Source organism: Empidonax traillii, unplaced genomic scaffold (assembly GCF_003031625.1).
Source record: "Empidonax traillii isolate 1590-97213 ecotype Southwest subspecies unplaced genomic scaffold, ASM303162v1 scaffold196:size3368384, whole genome shotgun sequence".
Classification (NCBI taxonomy): domain Eukaryota; kingdom Metazoa; phylum Chordata; class Aves; order Passeriformes; family Tyrannidae; genus Empidonax; species Empidonax traillii.
Genome location: NW_020955389.1, coordinates 2,154,167 through 2,172,922, shown reverse-complemented (window position 1 = coordinate 2,172,922; position 18,756 = coordinate 2,154,167). Strand labels below are relative to the sequence as shown.

General features: G+C 38.3%; 1 protein-coding gene across 2 annotated transcripts in view; it reads left to right on the top strand.

Annotated features, from left to right (window-relative positions):
• The first annotated feature begins 272 nt into the window (after positions 1-272).
• The window catches only part of EXOC3 (exocyst complex component 3), a 26,043-nt gene continuing 7,559 nt past the window's right edge, over positions 273-18,756 (top strand). The window contains exons 1-8 of one of the 2 annotated variants that reach the window (XM_027886902.1): positions 273-337; positions 2,550-2,734; positions 6,629-6,848; positions 8,870-9,551; positions 13,765-13,882; positions 16,312-16,437; positions 18,004-18,104; positions 18,592-18,702. In XM_027886902.1, coding sequence (XP_027742703.1) covers positions 2,591-2,734; positions 6,629-6,848; positions 8,870-9,551; positions 13,765-13,882; positions 16,312-16,437; positions 18,004-18,104; positions 18,592-18,702 — 1,502 coding nt within the window. In that variant the 5' untranslated portion in view covers positions 273-337; positions 2,550-2,590. Of the gene's footprint in view, positions 338-1,463; positions 1,553-2,549; positions 2,735-6,628; positions 6,849-8,869; positions 9,552-13,764; positions 13,883-16,311; positions 16,438-18,003; positions 18,105-18,591; positions 18,703-18,756 lie in introns of those variants that run through there. The other variant, XM_027886903.1, reaches the window with a different exon arrangement.

Below are 18,756 nucleotides of genomic sequence, written 5' to 3'. Positions count from 1 at the left end.
GATACCCCCTGCAGTGGGCGACCATTCCAACCCGCACCTCACAGGACGCGGGCAGTTCATTTTCTATTTTTTTATTTTTTTTTTAACCCGTCTCAGTGACCTTGAACCCGGCCCCAGAAACACACGCGGTGCCCTTTTACAGCCAAACTGTAAAAACAAACAAACAAACAAACAAACAAACAAAACCCCCTCAACAACAACAAAACCTCCACGCAGGGGGAGGAGCGGGAGGAGCCGCTGCCGCCGGCGGCCGCGTGTTGCGCCTGCGCGGCCGGGCGTGCGCCGGCGCAGCGGGCCCTGTCAGCGCGTTCCCCGGGCAGGGGCGGCCGCGGCCCCGGTAAGTGGCGGCCGCGCCTCCCGCCGCCCCCGCAGCTGCCCCCGGCGCCCCTGTCGCTGCCCCCGGCCGGTGAGCGCCGCCGCGCCCACCCTGCCGGGCTGTCAGTGGCTGTAGCGACCCCGGTGTGGCAGAGGGAGGCGGAGGGGGCGGGGGCGGGATGGGCCGGGGCGGTCTGGGGAGCCCCCAGGGGGTGGCGGGGCCGAAGGGGGTGCTCGGGGCTCCTCCCGTCCCTGGGCCGGGGCGTGGGGCGAGGGAGCTCGGCGTGCCCGAGGGCAGGTCTCCGGCCTTTGCCCGGCAGGGACGGGCACCTGCGTGGATGCGAGTGATTCAAGTTTAGCCACCTCTGTCAGGGAGGAGCCGGGCGGGGCTGGGGCTGGGGCTGCTTCCTCCGAGCTTTGGAGTTTGCAGGGGTCACGGCCCAACCCTGGGTGTCACTGTGTGCCTCCATCCCAGGAGCTCCTTTCTGGAGTGGCAGTGGCCTGCTCCCGTGTGTCTGTCGCCCCCGCTGGTTCGCCTCCGGAGATAAGCGCCCCCAGGATAAGGGGTGCGCTTGCAGCCGGAGCCTTTCCAGGACTACTCGGGACTCAGTTTCGTTCACTTCTGCCTATATTTTGCTCTGAAGATGTTTGTAGCTTTGACTCACAAATCTCCGTGTAAAGTTGACAGGGTTTCCTAAAGTTTGCCCTTCCGTTTGGGTGGTTGTTGGTTGTGCAAGAGCCGGTCTGTGTCAGCAAGTTGTTTGCAGTGTGCTTGGCTACTCATTCTCTTCACATTGTCTGCTTGGTGTGCCTGGGTAGTGGCTTGTGTGGATTAAGGGTGTTGTAACCCTATGGAATGTATTCGGAGTTTTTAGTAAAGACAGTAGTTCAGGATGAAGCTCTCTGCTCCAGCATACCATTTCTGTAGTAAATTCATATCTGAGAGCAACTACTTTTTACTTAGTTAGTTAGTTAGTTAGTTAGTTTAGATAGGGCCCAGATAGCGTGGAAATGGATTGAGCCAAACAAAACTGGAGTATTCATTCCAAAGTGTGAATGGTATAAATAGAACCTGCACCTTCAAATGTAGGAAATCAAACATGGTTTGAGCTAAGCAGGGCAGTTTTCCTGCTTTTTGCTCTTTCCCATCTCTACTCTTGCCACAGTTCTTTATCAGATCACTATTCTGTTGAGATTAAGTGATGTGCTGGATATATGAATGCAGACTGCTTTGAAAGTAGGTATCTACTTTCAAGGAATAGTATGGATATGAGAAAGTTTAGTCTCCAGCTGTGGCAGCAGAACCGAAAATGTTTCTTTGTTTACAAGACAAAAAGTGATGGATATAATTTGGAAGCAATGAGGAGCTCCAAATATATTTGTTGGAGCTCTGTGGACATTGTATTCTTGCATCCTTAGTGACTGGGGTCTTCCCTGCTTTCTTTTAGTAGCTAGTGAAGTTTGAGGGAACAGGTCTGGCTTAATGGTCAGCAGATATTACCTTTTCTGCAGACTAGTTTGCATCCATGTCTTGACTTCACTAGAAATTCTGCTGGAGAATGAGGTGAAATACTTGACTAATGTTTCCCGGCATACCTACACCTCTGATGAACTGGACTAATACCGTAGGAAGAACTGAGAATGAGTAGGAAATAAAAGAAAATTATCCATCAGAAGTTTAAATGAAAGTGCTTTATATTCTCTAGGTTTAGAGCTTTCACAGCTGTTTCTCCCTGGTTTTGGTAGCAAATGTGACCTGTTGCTACAGCGGGACTGCAGTCAGCTTCACCAGACTCTGGTTCAGGAGGAGTTAGGATTTTTGCTTGGGCCATCTACAAGATTCCTTTATGCTTGTCTCATTCCCCTTTTACTAGACAAACCTGCACTAGGATTGGGTAGAATCTGTTTTTTTAAATGAAAATTTGTGGTTCTTTTGGTGGTGGTGGGTTTTTTGTGGTTTGTTTTTTTGGGGATTTTTTTTAATACAAACTTACAGAGAGTAAGGTAAATGCAAAAAGAGCAACCAAAGAACATTTCAGGGAAACAAATGAAACAGTTAACTGACTTTAAATGCAATTCTTGTAGAATTCTAATTACTCCTCTTTATAGTGCAGTCTAATGATGGTTCTGTCATGTTGCACTGTTTTTATTGCCAAAGTTTAAACTTTGAAATGTCACATAGCCATCCGATGAACAAAAAAAATATTTTCTAAAAATGTTTTGTTTCTTTTCAGTGCTGTTAAGTTATGAAGGCATTTTGAGGACCTAATCAACAATGGAGGAAACGGACAGGGAAGCTGTTGCAACAGCTGTTCAGAGAGTAGCAGGAATGCTGCAACGTCCTGATCAGCTGGATAAAGTGGAGCAGTATCGCAGGAGGGAAGCTCGTAAGAAGGCTTCAGTAGAAGCCCGACTCAAGGTACCAAGTTTGATAAACCTGAGTGTCTCTGGTGTGGCATGAATGTACTTTTTTTTTTCTTCTGTTTTGGGTTTTTTTTTTGATTCTACATTTTCAGCCAGATAGTTTTAAACCATGACTTCAGTTTTTGCTCTGTGTCCGAAACGGAAAGTTTGTATCCTGAAAGTAATGCAAACTAATTCTGTACATCTTACTGACATTTTATTCAAGCATTCAAGTGTTCTTATGTCCGGTACCTTCTATGGTTTACCTGTGGACAGCTACCCTTGTCCTGTGTATCCTGTCAGCCAACAAACTTTTGTCTTAATAATTGAATACAAAAAATTGATGATTGCATCTGAAAAAGGATCGGTCAGTTTCGCCTCTGACTTTTACATGGGTTTAGGGAAGACAGCAAAAATACATCACACTTCTTGTCTCTTGTGGAAGTGTGCACCATGATTTTCCCCCTCCTACACATGTGCACATGTGAGTGCATCCACGTTCACAGACACAGACTTAGCCTGAAACAGGACTATGGTCATCCTGTGTTTATTGTCCATATTGTACTGCAATCTGTGTTTTCTTCCTTCACTGGTACTCACTAGCCAAGTCATTGCAGACCACTATATTAAGTACATGGAGTAGAGTCTTAGGAAAGTGCTTTGGGAAACATTTTCTCAGATCAAAATGGCTGGTATACACTATATCTAATCGTATATTTCAGTATAAGGTAATTTATCTTATGGCTATTTAATGGCTCCTTCTTTGTGAAAGAACTACTTTGTGAAGTAAAAGAAAGCCAGTTTTCTTTCACAGTGAAGAAGTCTGTTAGCAAATTACATGTTCATTCTTGTCTGTATCATAGAAACAGAAATTTTTCTGGTGACTTGGACTGGGTTTTTCAGATTTAAGTCAGAAGCATATAGTGTGGAGTCTATTAATAATGGATCAGCTCTTTAGTTACTGTGAGCTATTTATAATATATGAGCACAGTCATTTGCCTGGAGTACTTTATCATTTGCCTGGCTGCTTCTATAGACAGTCATGAGTAAACTTTGTAAGTCTTGTAAATGCCTAAATCCACTTTATGGCTAGTTTTCTTGTTATTTACTTTAAGTTACTTCAGTCATCTGTTGGTGGTCAGAAAAAGCTGTTCCAAAAAGAAGCAGTTCAATAGCCCTTAATCCCTTTCAGGTTGCATTCCTGAAGCAGATGATGGTTAGTGATGGCGTTTTTCCCATAAGAATTACTATAATGGATGGGAGCACAGAAAGGATGTAAGAAATACTCTTGCTCTGCATTTAAACTGTATATAATTATGGTGTGGAAGATGGAGAGACACAGGGATCAGGATCATCAGCCAGAGGATTTGCTGACTTCTCAGGCTGGATTACGGCTTCATCTGTGTGAATGAACACATGGGAAATCTTTCAGCATGAACATGTTAGTGCTTCTTTCTGACTGGATATGCTTTCATCTTTGTCATTTTCTTCGGGTGAATCTAGATATCCTCTCTGTATCCTCTCTCAGATATTTAAGTATGTCCATTCCTTCCATCCTGTATTTGTTCCTGTGTAACAATTTTTTACGGGAAAAACTGCTTTGAAATGTGTCAAACTCCTCTGTTTCATGCAGGAGACTGATGGTGGTTAGTAAGCAATGTTTTTGAGGTTTGGTAGCAGAACTCTGAAATAATGTGGGGATGGGCACCAGGTAACACTGTGGGCTGGTGCTTTAGGCTCTGGTGTCCAAAATATAGGTGAAGAGCTGCTTGCACTCCATTCCAGAGCCTGTAAAATTACAAATATTGGCAGCCATCTTTGTGCCCTTATGCTGTCAATGGAAAAACTACTTCTTTCTGAAGAAATACTGTGTATATATCCTAGGAGAGTTTCTAGGTCATGGGTCTTCCTGAGTATAAACATGCATGATCCTCTCCTTTTTGATTCTTAGCTGCTGTGCAATCATGAATTTGAACTGTAGGGCTCTTGGGAGACCAGGCAGCGAGGATCCTGTTTCCACGGCTTCGTGTTGAGGGCTGTCACTTCAAAAGACACAAAAATGAAGTTTTGAGCCCTGTTCTCTGGATGGCTTGGTTTTGTTTTCATTTCTTTAAGACAGTGATGGTCAGTCCAATTTAAGATGAATAGGCATTGTAGGAAACAAAGCCCACAATGCATGGATGCTTCACTCCCTGTCCCCCCCCCATCCCCTGGTGCCAGCTGACTATTAGAGGACAAACTGAACATGGGTGGCTGTCTGTTTTTAGAGTTTTTCTTACCCATTTGTGTCAGAAAACGAGATCAGCAGTTGTTTCTGTTTGACATAATCAAGCTTCTGCCAAAGTTAAATAGGCGAAAATTTGAATAAGTTATATTTAGAAGATCTGCCTCAGAAGAAATTGAAATATCGAAACAGAAGCACTGAACATTTAATGATCATGTGATTTTTAAAATACTTTATGGTCAGCTGTAGAAGGTTGTGTATGAATATTGTATTGACTGTTTGAGTATCCTAGTTATCCCTGTAAGGGAAAAACATATTAATGCAGCAGTATTATAGATAGATGCAGTATAAAAATGCCTTACCATTGCTTAATTGTACTCTAAGTCTGGCAGGAAAATACATTTTTATCAAGAAAATCAGCATGTCATAATTTGAAAGTACATAAATAACACTAGTTTAAAAACCACTGCATTTTTCCGGGACTTTCCCAGTACATTTAAAACACAATAAATGTTGTTCGCAGTTACCAGGATTTCCTCTTTGGCTTCTAGTACTCAACAAAAAGTTCCATGCCTGTCCAAGTTTTTGGGCCTTAAAAGTCTGGCAAAAAATGTGTTTTGAGCTTAGTAAAATCGTTAGTGTCTCACTTCTTTACTGGTTGCTTTGAGTCCTCCAGACATGCAACTGAGTTTTCACTGATCACTTGTCTTTGGCTTTTCTTTTGAAATTTTTTATTTCTAATTGTGTTTTCCACTCACCTGATTTCACCTTCATCACATCTTTTTAAAAACACTTATGTAAAAAACATGCTGTGAAAGGGATCTGATTTCTTTCACTCAGATGTGCACTATAATGCATTTTCTGTAAGGTGTTTGGTCTGTCAAATGATATTCAGGCTTAATAGCCTTTTTGAAGAGTCATCATTTCAAGTGTCACCTGTCATAAGAGATCTATATCAATAACCTGTCTTTAAACCAAAATAATCTACTAGTTGGATTGTTGGTCTGGTTGCTGATGTTTCACAGCATCAAAATTGTATTCAGTTTGAGAGTTGTTGTTTATTTTGACTGAATCACTTTTGATATTTTTTTTCCTTCAGGCATGACAGTCTGGAGGGTGTTTTGGTTTGGGTTTGTTTACTTTTTTTTGGAACATTTCAGAATTAATTTTTTTTTTTCAAAACATTTCCAGTTTCTAGTCAAAATTTGTAATTGCTTTAGTAAAATGCTTTGAGAATCTGTACATACCAAACACTATTGAAACATCTGGATCAGCTTTCTTTTGATATCCCCCTTTGACATTAATTTATGAAAGAAATGCAAAGAAATCTCATTCTGCCTTCCCAGAATTAAACTTGATAAATCTGTATTAAACCTCTCCTGGTTTAATACAGATTTATCAAGTTGATGATCTATCTGCCTAAGATGCTACGTTAACTTTGTTGGTGAACCAGTTTTATCTAGGTCCTTTAAAACTATATACAACTTCAAAACTTGAGAAAAGAATATTTGCACACACACAAAGTTGTGCATGCGTGAAGTTGCACGTTTCTAGGAAATTATAATCTTTCATTTTTTTTCCTCTGAACATGATAGCTGCTGAAATGAAAATTAGTTCTTGAGAAATGTTGAAAATGTGGAACTTGTTATGATTAATAAGAATTCTTTCTTTTTTTTTGTATTTAAGGCAGCAATACAGTCTCAGTTAGATGGAGTACGAACAGGCTTAAGCCAACTGCACAATGCACTGAATGATGTGAAGGACATTCAGCAGTCTTTGATAGATGTCAATAAGGACTGGAGACAGAGCATCAACACTATAGAAAACCTCAAGGATGTTAAGGATGCTGTAGTGCAACACAGCCAACTGGCAGCTGCTGTAGAAAATCTCAAGAACATATTTTCAGGTAATCTAATGTTCTTTACATGATCCATCCCATACTGGAAGCTTTTTAGGTGGTGCTAACCTTTAGGTAAGGTTCTCAAGTAATGTCAAGAACTTTCAACCTCACTGGGAATGAAGAATTAAGGAAGAATTGCCTTCAGAGAATCACATTCAGAGAAGTAGCTGGTAACCATTTAATAGAGATGAAGACTAAATTGTGCTGTAGGAACTTCTAGTGTGTTCTGTCTCCTCATCAAAACACAAAGAAGTTTCTTGCTAGCAATCAGTAGCAGGGATAACATGCTTAATATAAAAGGCTGAAATATGCAAGCAACAAGTAGAGAAAGAATATTTGTAAAGTTCTGGTATGTTGGCACCTGAGTTGTGCACCTACAGTAAATCTTGTGGGTACAAATAGTCCCAAATGATTTTAGGAGCCAAAAACATTTTCCAAACAAAGATAAAAATTGGAAATGGCAAGGTCTCCAGTCGAAGATTACCTGACAGTCTTTCACACACACAGCAGTTAGGAACCTCAGGGCTTTCTGTTGATGTTGTAAGTATAAACTGAAGTTCACTTTCAACTGTGCACAGTCCTTGCTTCAGAATCAGGCAGCACAATCGCAGAAACCAACTTGTGCATAAAGCAGTTATACATGGAAGACAATTCGTTTTTGTACCACTGCACAACTGTGAGGGTTTGCAAAATAACATATGATTAATGTGATATAAGGGATACTGTGAAGATAAAGAAAATGGGATTACCTCTGTCATTTGGTGCAGTTTTTTTAGTGTGCATTACATTCCATCTTGTATCGTGGTGAATTCCTTTCCAAGACTTTTCTGCTTATAAATAATTTTAAGTATTTTACCCCTATAGCCAGGGCTAAACTTATACTTACTCTCCTCTTATCTCCTGATACTCATACACAAAGTGTACCTATAAAGAAAAATTGTTTCCCAGTCAGATTAGATTAGTTTACTCTCTCTAAGCCTGTATCCAACAGTTGCAGTACCAAACTGGGATACAGTGTGCAACTTAGAGAAAAAGAGTATTGTTTACATGCAATGTCTAGCAGCTAAAAACAAAGAACAACAAAATTATGGATGTTCCAGTGCTGAGTTGTTTTGTTTGTGCTGTTCTGTTTGTGTTGTTTCCTTTTGCACAGATGAATGCAGTTGAGACAATAAGCCTTTTCTTCTCAGGTACTGAGGAGATTCTAGTATGAAGCATCTTCCACTGGAATTGCTAAACAGTATACTTGTTTTGCTCGGAGATCATCAAATGTTCTATACACCAAGTGGTTTTTGTCATGATTCAAAAGACAGTTACACACAATCATTAAACCTTTTTGGTGGCTGCCAGTTTTATCACTTGTCTTTTTTGCAGTTACAGTTTTTCTGCTGAGATTTTTCAGTTCTTTCCCCACAGAATCCTAATCCTCTTCTGTAGTATTCCTCAAATACTGAAAAATAATAAAGAAATAAAAGCTTCCAAATATTTTAGCAGCATAGGTAATTATCCCTATTTTTCCTGTGTTCCTTAAGTAGGCAAAAACTGTTCTTTCAAAGAGGAGGTAAAATTTGGCATTTGTTGGGTTTATGCAGCCTCAGGTTCAGCAGAGTAAGTGACTTTTAGTCAGGTAAGTTAAAGAGTTTTTTGTGTACGGTATAAGAAGGCTCATTCTGCAATTTGTTTCATAGTAGACTTTCCTGGATTCATTCATTCATTTATTAGGGGCGTGAGGGAAGGAGGAAATTATGCTCTGTTGGGACTGTGATCTTTGTGTAGCCACTGATCAAAATGGACCACTCTAGTTATTAATGTATAAAGTTACATTTATATATAAAGTAATGTATAGCCTTTACTAACAGTTTTTGAAAATTTCAAAATAGCTTTATTTAAATTATTTAAAAATAATTCCTACAGCTGTTCTCTGGCTTTTTTCCTAGTGATTTTACGATCTTGTATTTATTCTTTATATTTTGATTGTGTGGTGCTGTACCCTTTGTGATTTTTCTTCTTCTTTGCCTTTTTTTCAGTTCCAGAGATAGTCAGGGAGACCCATGACCTGATTGAGCGAGGGGAACTTCTGCAAGCTCATCGAAAGCTGATGGATTTGGAGTGCTCTCGTGATAACCTCATGTATGAGCAGTATCGCATGGACAGCAAAAACACACATGACATGAACCTCATCCATACATACTTTGGGGATATGCAGAAACTGTCTGAGGAATTGGCAAAGCAGCTTTGGATGGTGGTTCAAAGATCTCTTGTCACGGTCCGTAGAGATCCAACCTTGCTTGTTTCTGTTGTGAGGATAATTGATCGGGAGGAGAAAATCGACAGGCGCATGTTAGACCGGAAAAAACAGACTGGGTTCATACCTCCTGGCAGACCAAAGAAGTGGAAAGAAAAAATGTTCAACATTTTGGAAAGAACTGTGAGCACGCGAATTGAAGGCACTCAGGCAGACACTAGAGAGTCTGACAAAATGTGGCTCGTGCGGCACCTGGAAATCATCCGTAAATACGTCCTTGATGACCTGCTCGTGGCTAAGACCCTGCTGGATCAATGTTTTCCTCCACATTATGACATTTTCAACAGATTGCTAAACATGTACCATCAAGCTTTGGCCACCCGAATGCAAGAACTTGCTGCAGAGGATCTGGAAGCAAATGAGATTGTTAGCCTTCTAACTTGGGTTTTAAACACATACAACAGGTAAGGCCCCCTTATATTTTCTGTTAGCAATAGCTGAGAGTAAGTGTGCAAAACACGGTGTGTTAATATTTGCGTGTGTATTAACATACAAGAAGATAAAAAAGGATAATATCAAAACAACAAGTTCTTTACTGTTTGTTACACATTTTGCTTTCTGGCAATTGCTCCTTAAAACTTGTTTACGTTTTCTAATATGTAATTTTGAGTTGCTTAAAGTTTTAATGCAGTTAAAGACCTGCTCGAAGCTACAGTCCCCTTCTATTTGTGTACCAGATTGGTGAAGAATTTGGAAGAGCAGAAGGGGCTGAGAGCTCATGTGTGTGTACCAAAATGTTTGTTGTAGCCACAACCCAGGAAGATTTTTATGGTTATTAACTTTCTACTGTTCTTTTTTACAGGGGTTGGGACTGTTTCAGTTGCTTCATTACTGTTAAATGGAAAGAATGTAGTAACTTCCTTCAGGATTTCTCTCAAAACTCCGTGGTGATTTGTTAATTTAGAAGGATTTCTGCTAGCAGGTTATTTCCTCTGATAGACACATTTCTTTTGAGTTGTGTGATTTGTTGGGATAACTTAAGCTTTGGGGAGATTTTTTTACCTCCTCTTTTTTTTTTCCATCCTGTAGGTAGAAACAGCTCAAATGACAACTGTTTAGTTTTTGCTGGCGTGTAGTTACTAGAGCAACTCATTTGTTTAGGAAAAGTACTGCTAGCCTTTCTGTGGTGTATGACTGTAATCCTGTTCTGAATAGCTGGCATTGATCCAGATTCTGTGCTGTGTGTACTTTTGCCGTCTTCAATTGTTCAATCTTGCTAATGAAGCAAGTTGAATGCTTGGTGTAAAGTAAATAGGTAGGAGATAATACCGTTCTGGTGAATTTTTATAACCAGCTTTAAGATTCATTTTGTGTTCAGAACTCTGGGCTTTAGTCTACAAGGCAAAGTTCTCCTACTTTTTCTTCCCTGCAGGGAACAATGAGGACCATCCTCATTGCATACTTAGATACCCATGCAGAGTATATAAGAGATGTAGCCAAGTTATTGGCCTTAAAAAGCCGAGTTAATTGACCTTTTCTTCTTTTGAAGGCCAGAGGAATAACTGCAGTGAATGAAAATCAGAAATGTGAGTCCTTCTACCTACAGTGGTATGACCTTGGCAGAAATCCTGCTCCTAGGTTCTTCATTTACGTCCCTGGGGCTTACGTTCCAGTAAGGCAAATCTTGGTCTTGAAATTGCCTTTCCCCAGAAAGCAAAGTGTATTGTTACTGAGTTAGACTGTTCAAAGTTAAAGCTCTCTCAGTCCTTGTATTCCATCAGTGGCAGGGCAAAGTGAGGGAGCAAAGCCAGAGTTGCATCTGTTTACAAAGCAAACAAATCGAAAAGGGTCACTCCTGCTAAAGCAAATTACATGGTTTGTGGCACCTGGTAGCTGAGTTTTGTGAAGAAAAAGAAACAGTGAGGGAAGTAGACACAGTATATCTGAGAATGCACTTCTACCCTGTATATCTCTGTAGCAAGTGGGATGGATATTATCTTTCAGGAAAAAAATAGGGTTTGACTTTCTCTTTTCTCTTAAAAAAAAACAAAAAACAAGAGGGCAGTACAGTGATTTTTTTTTTTTTTGTGTGTTACAATAAAATGTTATAAAGAGGATGTTAATAACTGGAAAAGGTTGCCCAGAGAAGTTGTGGATGCCCTGTGCCTGGAAGTGTTCAAGGCCGAGTTGGATGGGGCTCTGAGCAACCTGGTCTAAGGGGCTGGCATCCCTGCCCATGGCAGGGAGTTGGAACTCTAAATAATCTTTAGAGTCCAGCCCAAACCATTCTATGATCATTAATTGTTGTGTATGTTTGTAGTGTGCAGTGGAGGAAATTGGCTCATGTTTGTGGCTGGAAAAGTAAAGTTCTCAACAGGGACACTTGCGGAGCTTATCAAATCTCAGTTGCCGGACATCTCTTTACAATAAACAGTTCTCTGTAGGGATATATTTCTAATAAATTGGGAAGGAGGATGGACTATATGACATCATGAGAGCCGTGTTTCTGTGATATTTCACCCTCTTTTTCCCTGTATCAAATATAGGTTCTAGACTGCTGTTACATTTCTTGTTCACTTCTATGGAACACTGTATATATGTGGGAGATAGTTTTGTCCTTTCTAATTTTTCTCTACTTTTATTAAATGTAATTGAACATTAGAGGGAAAATATGCATTTGTATTGTATTTGCATATTATAGCTGCACTTCAAAACTGACTCAGAGAATACTGACCAATTAAGAGAAGCATCAAGTGTTTTTTCCCTGTAATGAATTAATAAAAAAATCCAGCATAACTTCTGTTTACAGTAATTGCAAGATAGAATCTATAAAAGGATTTTGGCACTCTTGTAATCAGAGCATGTCTTGGAAGGTCTTTTTAGAAATGTGCTCAACTCATAGCTGAGAAATAAAGTGATGCTACGTGTGGAATAATAGCCTTTAATATTTGAGTGGGATGCAGTTTTAGTGTGCTGGGTGGATTTCTCTTTGATACTGAAGTCAATGAGACTTTTGGAAACATACTGTTGTTCAAACTGTACTGGGTTGAGACCAGAACTCTGATCTGTGTTTTAGGGAAAAATATAAGTCTTGTAAGATCCTGAATCCCATAATCATAACATTATTTTATCAGATACTGATCAGGTGGTGACAAAACTGCTAGGAGTTCCCCAGCATTGCTACAGATAGTGTCAACAATCTTCACTCTAAAGAACAGAAGGAATGTTACTATGTATCTAGTTAATGTCTCTGTAACCTTGTGAACAAGGATAATGATGTATAATGAGAGTCATAAACAGCTTCTCACATTTCCCCTAAATCAACCTAGAGCAGGTCCTGCTATTACATGTATTCTTTCAGTAAACAGCAACAGAATAGATTGAGCCACTTAAAATAACTTCAGTCTATTTTCCTACAGGCTCAGGAAGGTGTTACAAGTGTAGAGTGTTCCATCACAGTAGCTGTTATGGTTTCAAAGACAAGAATTTTGGTATTTAAATGGTTAGCTGTAGTGGCTTTTTCAGTGCTTTGAGATTTATGTTTTTTCATGACATGGAAGCACCACTATGCTGACTCACTGCAAAACTTCAACTTGCAGAACCATACAAACTGGACAGTTGTTTAGGAATTTATTTTTAAGTTGCTATTTATTTTTATAGTAGCCGCTGCAAATATAGAATTTGTGGTTTCCTTCTGAAAAGCACACTATAAATGGAATGTGAAACAATTCATGTTATTATGATTGAATATATTTCCATCAACTGTAATAAACCACTCTCTGAAGAGTGTGGTTTTGAGCTATTGATTTTTTTGAGCATGAAATATAAGAGGTCTTGTGCTTTGGCATAGCTTTGGGTGTTTTTTAGTTACACAAGCCACTCATCATATAATCTTATTATATATAGATGCCAAATATCACTGTAAAGTATTAATTTTATATAATCCTTGTCAAAATATTTTTGAAGGTTGCTCTAGTTTCTTTCAAATTCTATAAAGTCAAGAACTGTCCTTTGCAAGCAAGTGCTGTTACACAGTACACATGCAGTGCACTTTTGATTTGTCGTGGAAGATGCCTCTCTCTCATAGTAGCTATATTCTCTACTGAGACAGGAAGCACAGGTAGATTTTCTCTTAATATATTTTAATTTTTATATGGATGTGATACAAGTAGCAAAAGAGAAGCTGTTTTGAGGAACTGAGCACAACAAAAAAACCTGTTGCTGATCTTACCCATTCTAAAATTCAAAATGTGTAAATTGTCTGTCATCACCTCTGAAATTTAAAAGACATATTAAGAAGTCTGCTATTTAGAGCCCACAGGTTCAACCTGTTGGCCTTTTTTTCATTTTAAATAATCACTTATTTAGTTTTAAATAATCACTAATAGACGTCAGGAATGGATGGGAGGGTTGAATATTTAAATGTAACATTTTTCTGTTATATGCTGGGCTATAGCTTTTGAATTCTGCTCTTTCTTTTATATAGTTTTATTTACATTCCTTGTAAACACTCTTATTGTTGCAGTTATTATTAAGAACTTTTTGACACATGTAGGTATTGGAAAATTGGAAATTTGCCCTTTACAGTGGACATACAGAAAAAGCTGCATAATCTAACTTTTTATATAATTTTTCTTTACTAATCTGCAAGGCTTTTTTTTTTCTTTTATAATTCAGTGCGGAGATGATGGGAAATTCAGAACTGTCTCCAGAAGTGGATGTAAATTCTCTGGATCCTCTGCTTTCGCAAAATGTGGTAGACCAGCTTCTCAGCAAGTATATGTCAACGCTCACTGTGAGTAATAATAGTGCAAGGACACCTTCAGATGAGTTTATAGCTGCATTAGTACCTCAGTGCTGTTCCTCCATCTGAGAAAACTAATGTGACAAATGTGAATCCGACACCATTACTTTTATATGTTTTCATATCCTATGTGTAGGTTTCTTTATAAAGTTATAATCAGATGATTTTATAGGTGTAAGCCATGACATTTCAAGGAGTTATGCTTTTACAGACTATTGCTAATAATTTCTTAGAAAGGAAGGAATTCCAGTATTCTTATGCCTAAATCCACAGTGCTGGTCTGTTAGGTGTTACTATACTTAGAAGACACTGAATGCAGTTTGGTTGGTAAAGTAACTACATCAACATTTGTTACAGATGTGATCTTTTGAAAGTAATCAGGAGGTTCATGTTTTTGCCAGTTCAGTTCTTTTAACAGCCTTTTTTTTTTCATGCCTATCAGCTGCATGAGCATAATTTCCTTTTGTGGATGCCCTTTCATGTGCATCTTAAATATAAAGGCAGTGCTTCTTGGTTATCCTAATAGTTGCTAGAAATTGGTCAACTACCTGGGAAAGCAATCTTTTGTTGTCAGGTTTGTTAATGTATTTTTCTTTAAAGATCCACTGATTGCCTCTAACTGGATGTTTGGATGGTTATAACTTTGGACTTGCTGTTCTTATATTGTTCAATGAATTCCTATTCCTCCTAAGTTTAGGAGCTCTGCCAAGCAGAGGAGGGAAATTTTTATGCTTCTTTGGATGTGTCAGCTACTAAAATATGTCTGGCAACAGCAACTACTCAGACTTGATACTCATCACAATAATATGAACCAATCTTGTTATGTCTCAAGGAAGTTGCCAGTAGAGGCTCTGCTTCACATTAGCTTTATTAGGACTTTTATGCAAAGTTTATTTTTTCTGTACTTACCTTTAGGACCAAAAAACATTGGTTTGTTTTCTCAAGCTACTTTTGTCTTGGTCCAGGAAATGCCTTTGAATTCATTTTGACCTCACTTAGGATGAAAAAATATACCTATATTAGTTTTTCAGAATTGTTTTTTTCCCTACTTACTGGAAAATATTATGTATAGAGTATTTATTTATAGAACATAAAGCTGCTACTCTGTTAAACAGAGTGGTTCTCTTTTTGCTGGTTTTGATGTTTGGATGGATCTTTTTTTTTTTTTTAATGGAGAAAATACTGAAACTACCTATTTGTTTCACTTCTACTTTATTTCTTTTGATGTTGTCTAAAAGTGTTTATAAACAAAATATAACTACTTCTGTTTGGGTAAATGAAAGTATTTCGTAATTGTGACTATCAACTTAAACCCAGATCTTTACATCAATAAAAAAATCTCATTTTCGTAAGAAATAAAATGCTAATAGATTTTAACAGATTTCTAGCAGATTTTTTTTTACCCAATCACCTCAGCTTGAAAAAGTTATTGCAAATGCTGATATTGAGGTGAAAAAAGTCCCTTGGGCTGCTGGCTTTTAAAACATTAGTTCTGCTTTGCAAATCATGTCTCATCAAAGCAGTTCCCATGCTCATGAGGAAAAAGAGATACTACATAGTTTCACGTAATTGAAGATGGTACTATGTGGACTTCTTTGCCCTTACTGTACATGCCTGTTACATATTGGAAAGAAGTAAGAACATTTATGTTACTAGGCGTTTTAAGCAAATGTGAACAAAGTAGAATAAAGGCAGAAAATATCAACCCAACCAAGAAAGAAATCAAAGAATCCAATTACATATTTAGCAAACATGCTGGCCTTTACCATCTGCTCTTGTGAATAGGTCTGTTATGTGTCATGCAGAAAACTGGCTTGATCTGGTTCTAAAAACAGTCTTTCTTAATGTCCGTTTGCTGTATAATGAGCTTGTCGGATGGGAGGAGAGCCAGCTATTGTATCCATCACTGTGTTCTGCAGCATTCAAGTTCCAAGAAACACAACCCATTTCAATCTAATCCTGGGATTTTGTCCCCAGCAGTAACAAACATTAGTTTCCTAAAACGTAGGTGTAAAAGGAACTACAAGCAGAAATGTGCTATTTTTTGTACACTGTTTTACCCTAATTTTTTCAGTTGTTGAAAAATTCAGTTTGAAACCTAAAGCCTGAGCCCAAATTTAGTAAACATGTTTATTCTGACAAACTAACTTGCCCTTTGTGTTAGGAACACTCCCCTTCCAAAATGTGCATAAGCTTTAAACTACATCACTGATGTACCAGTACTGACCTTGGTCAGTGCAAATTTTAATTTGTCCCTGTTACCTATATACTGTAGGAATGATGAAAATGGTCAACATTATCTGTTACTATGCTACTCTTCATTATGGAAATGGCTGTTATTCCAGATATTGTAGCAGGGTGTTTTGTGTTATTAAATTAAGAAAATCTTTTCTTTCTCTTTGTTGCTTTATATAATGAAGTCTAACATCATTGGCTGGCTACGAAAAGCATTGGAGACAGATAAAAAAGACTGGATAAAAGAAACTGAACCAGAAGCAGATCAAGATGGGTACTATCAGACTACACTCCCAGCTATTGTTTTTCAGGTATAAGAGAACTTGGTTATTCTAGAAAACCTACAGAAGCAGTACATGGATTTGGGGGAGTGAAGGGATGTGAGGGGGAAATCCAGCATTTTGGAATGTCATTGTTTCTATGTCTTTTGAAGTATAATAGGGTTTCTTTCCTGTAGAGTTCTTAGTTGGAGGGGGTTTTATTTGGCTTTTTTACATTAAAGCTTAAAGACTTTGTTCTTTTTATGTGTAGATTAGAAACACATTTTTCCCAGCCTGTTCAGCATATCTGTGTTTAGTTAACTGCTTTTATGTAGGTCTCTTGATGTAAATTTGTAGTATACACCTACCAGATGAGATGTTTGTAAGTTATTAGAACAGTGTTTGTTAATAGAATGCTGAGTGAGTTAGGCTGCTTGTTGGCATGGTGCTAAGGTAGTTAGGCATGTATGTTTCTAGAAGTTATTCATTACACAAACACCATAATACTAGAATAAAAAGTTCCATTAAAAGTTAAAACTGTTGTTGTTTTAAACGCTACTTCAGTTAACACTAATGCCCATCCAAATTATTAAATATCCTTAAAACAGAAAAGATAAAGCTAAAGGCCATAAAAATACCCAAACTTGCACCACCCTGTTGTCGGTAGTGGAAAGTTTTGAAAGTGATCTTTATCAAGCAGAAAAATGTCAGCTTATTATGCTCATTTTCTAATTTTTCTTTACAAATATTTTGTTAGGTAACTTTAATGAAAGTTTCTTCTTCCTGCATTTGTTTCCCACTTAATTATTTTCCTGGCTTATACCAGGATTTTTGGTACATTCTTTCACATTTGTATTAGGGCCAAGGTTGACTTCATCTAATCGTTTTCAGAAAGTGTGTGATGTCAAACAAACTGGTGGCTGATTGGCCCTAGTGTTATGTTGTCTAGTGTTATGTTGTCAAAGACTGAAGTGTTGAGATCATGTAGCAGTGAAACTTTTAGAACCATCTCAGCATAAAAGCAGCTCATGTTTCCCCACCTGGTTTTGCACCCTTCCTTTTCAGTTCCCCTTCTCTCAAACACAGTTGCCCACAGGTCACCTAGGTCTTCTGCCTGCTTGTGTTTCCAAAGTTTAGGGGCCCCTATACTTTGATAATGTGAGATGACTACTTTCATATATGGGAAAACCAAAAGAATTTGAGTTATAAGGTTATTCATTACTAAGTACAGGAGCTGACACAAAAACTTAGATATTTTGCTGTAAAGCCAAATCACTACTGAATTAAAGATATTAAGTACTGTTTGATGAAGAAAGCATGCAGCTGTTTTCAGTATCAAGAGAAAACTGCAGCATGCATTAATGGTTGTCAGTAATATATTACTTATTCTTATGGAAATAGTGACTTTTGGTTTAGTCAGGAGCAGTTGTTGGGCTTGTTAAAAAAAAAACCCAAACAAAACCAAAACTACCAACAACAAAAAAAAACCACCAAAAAACCCAACAAAAACCTTATGTGGAACTGGTGCTAGAGAGTGTCTCCAACAAGGGAGGACTTCTGTCTTTGGTTTACCACCAATAAAAGCCTCTCTTTAAAATTAATCTATTTTCATCTTAGATGTTTGAGCAGAATCTTCAGGTGGCTGCTCAGATAAATGAAGATTTGAAAACAAAGGTACTCCTTCTATGTCTACAGCAAATGAATTCATTTCTAACCAGGTAACATAATGTTTAAAATACAGCTGCTTTATCCTGCCTTGGTTTCTCTTTGTTCCTACAATTCCAAATCCTGTTTTTCTTTGTTTCTGTGTTTCTTTATTGCTTTGTCTTTCTTCATGCCAAATAAGCTTTTCTTCCCTTTCCTTTTCTTGCTTGCATCTCCCTTTCCCCAGTTTCACTGCAGAAGTTCTTCTGTGCTGGTGACTGACACTTTTAAGTTCCACTCTGTAAATGGCTCTAATTTTTTGAGTTGGTTTTGCTTTCTTTTATATCTCAAATTTATATCTCTTTATTGTAAGGAAGACAGAAGACACCTCCTTGGCTGGATTCTGACCAGAACAGAGAGACTAAACATCACATGAGCAACAAGCCCTTTATAAAATACTTCTAAATACTCAAGCCCTCATGGAGCATTTGGACCTATGGGTGTACTTAAGTAATTACATATTTGCATCTTGTTTAATACCATTCCTTGTATATGTTACAGGTACAAAGATGAAGCACAGTTGTATAAAGAAGATCATCTGAAAAATCGTCAGTATCCTCAGTGCTATGTTCAGTACATGATTGCAGTCATCAACAACTGTCAAACCTTTAAGTAAGTCTGCGTGTTCCTGCAGTATTGTGAGAAAAATAGCTTTAGATATTTCAT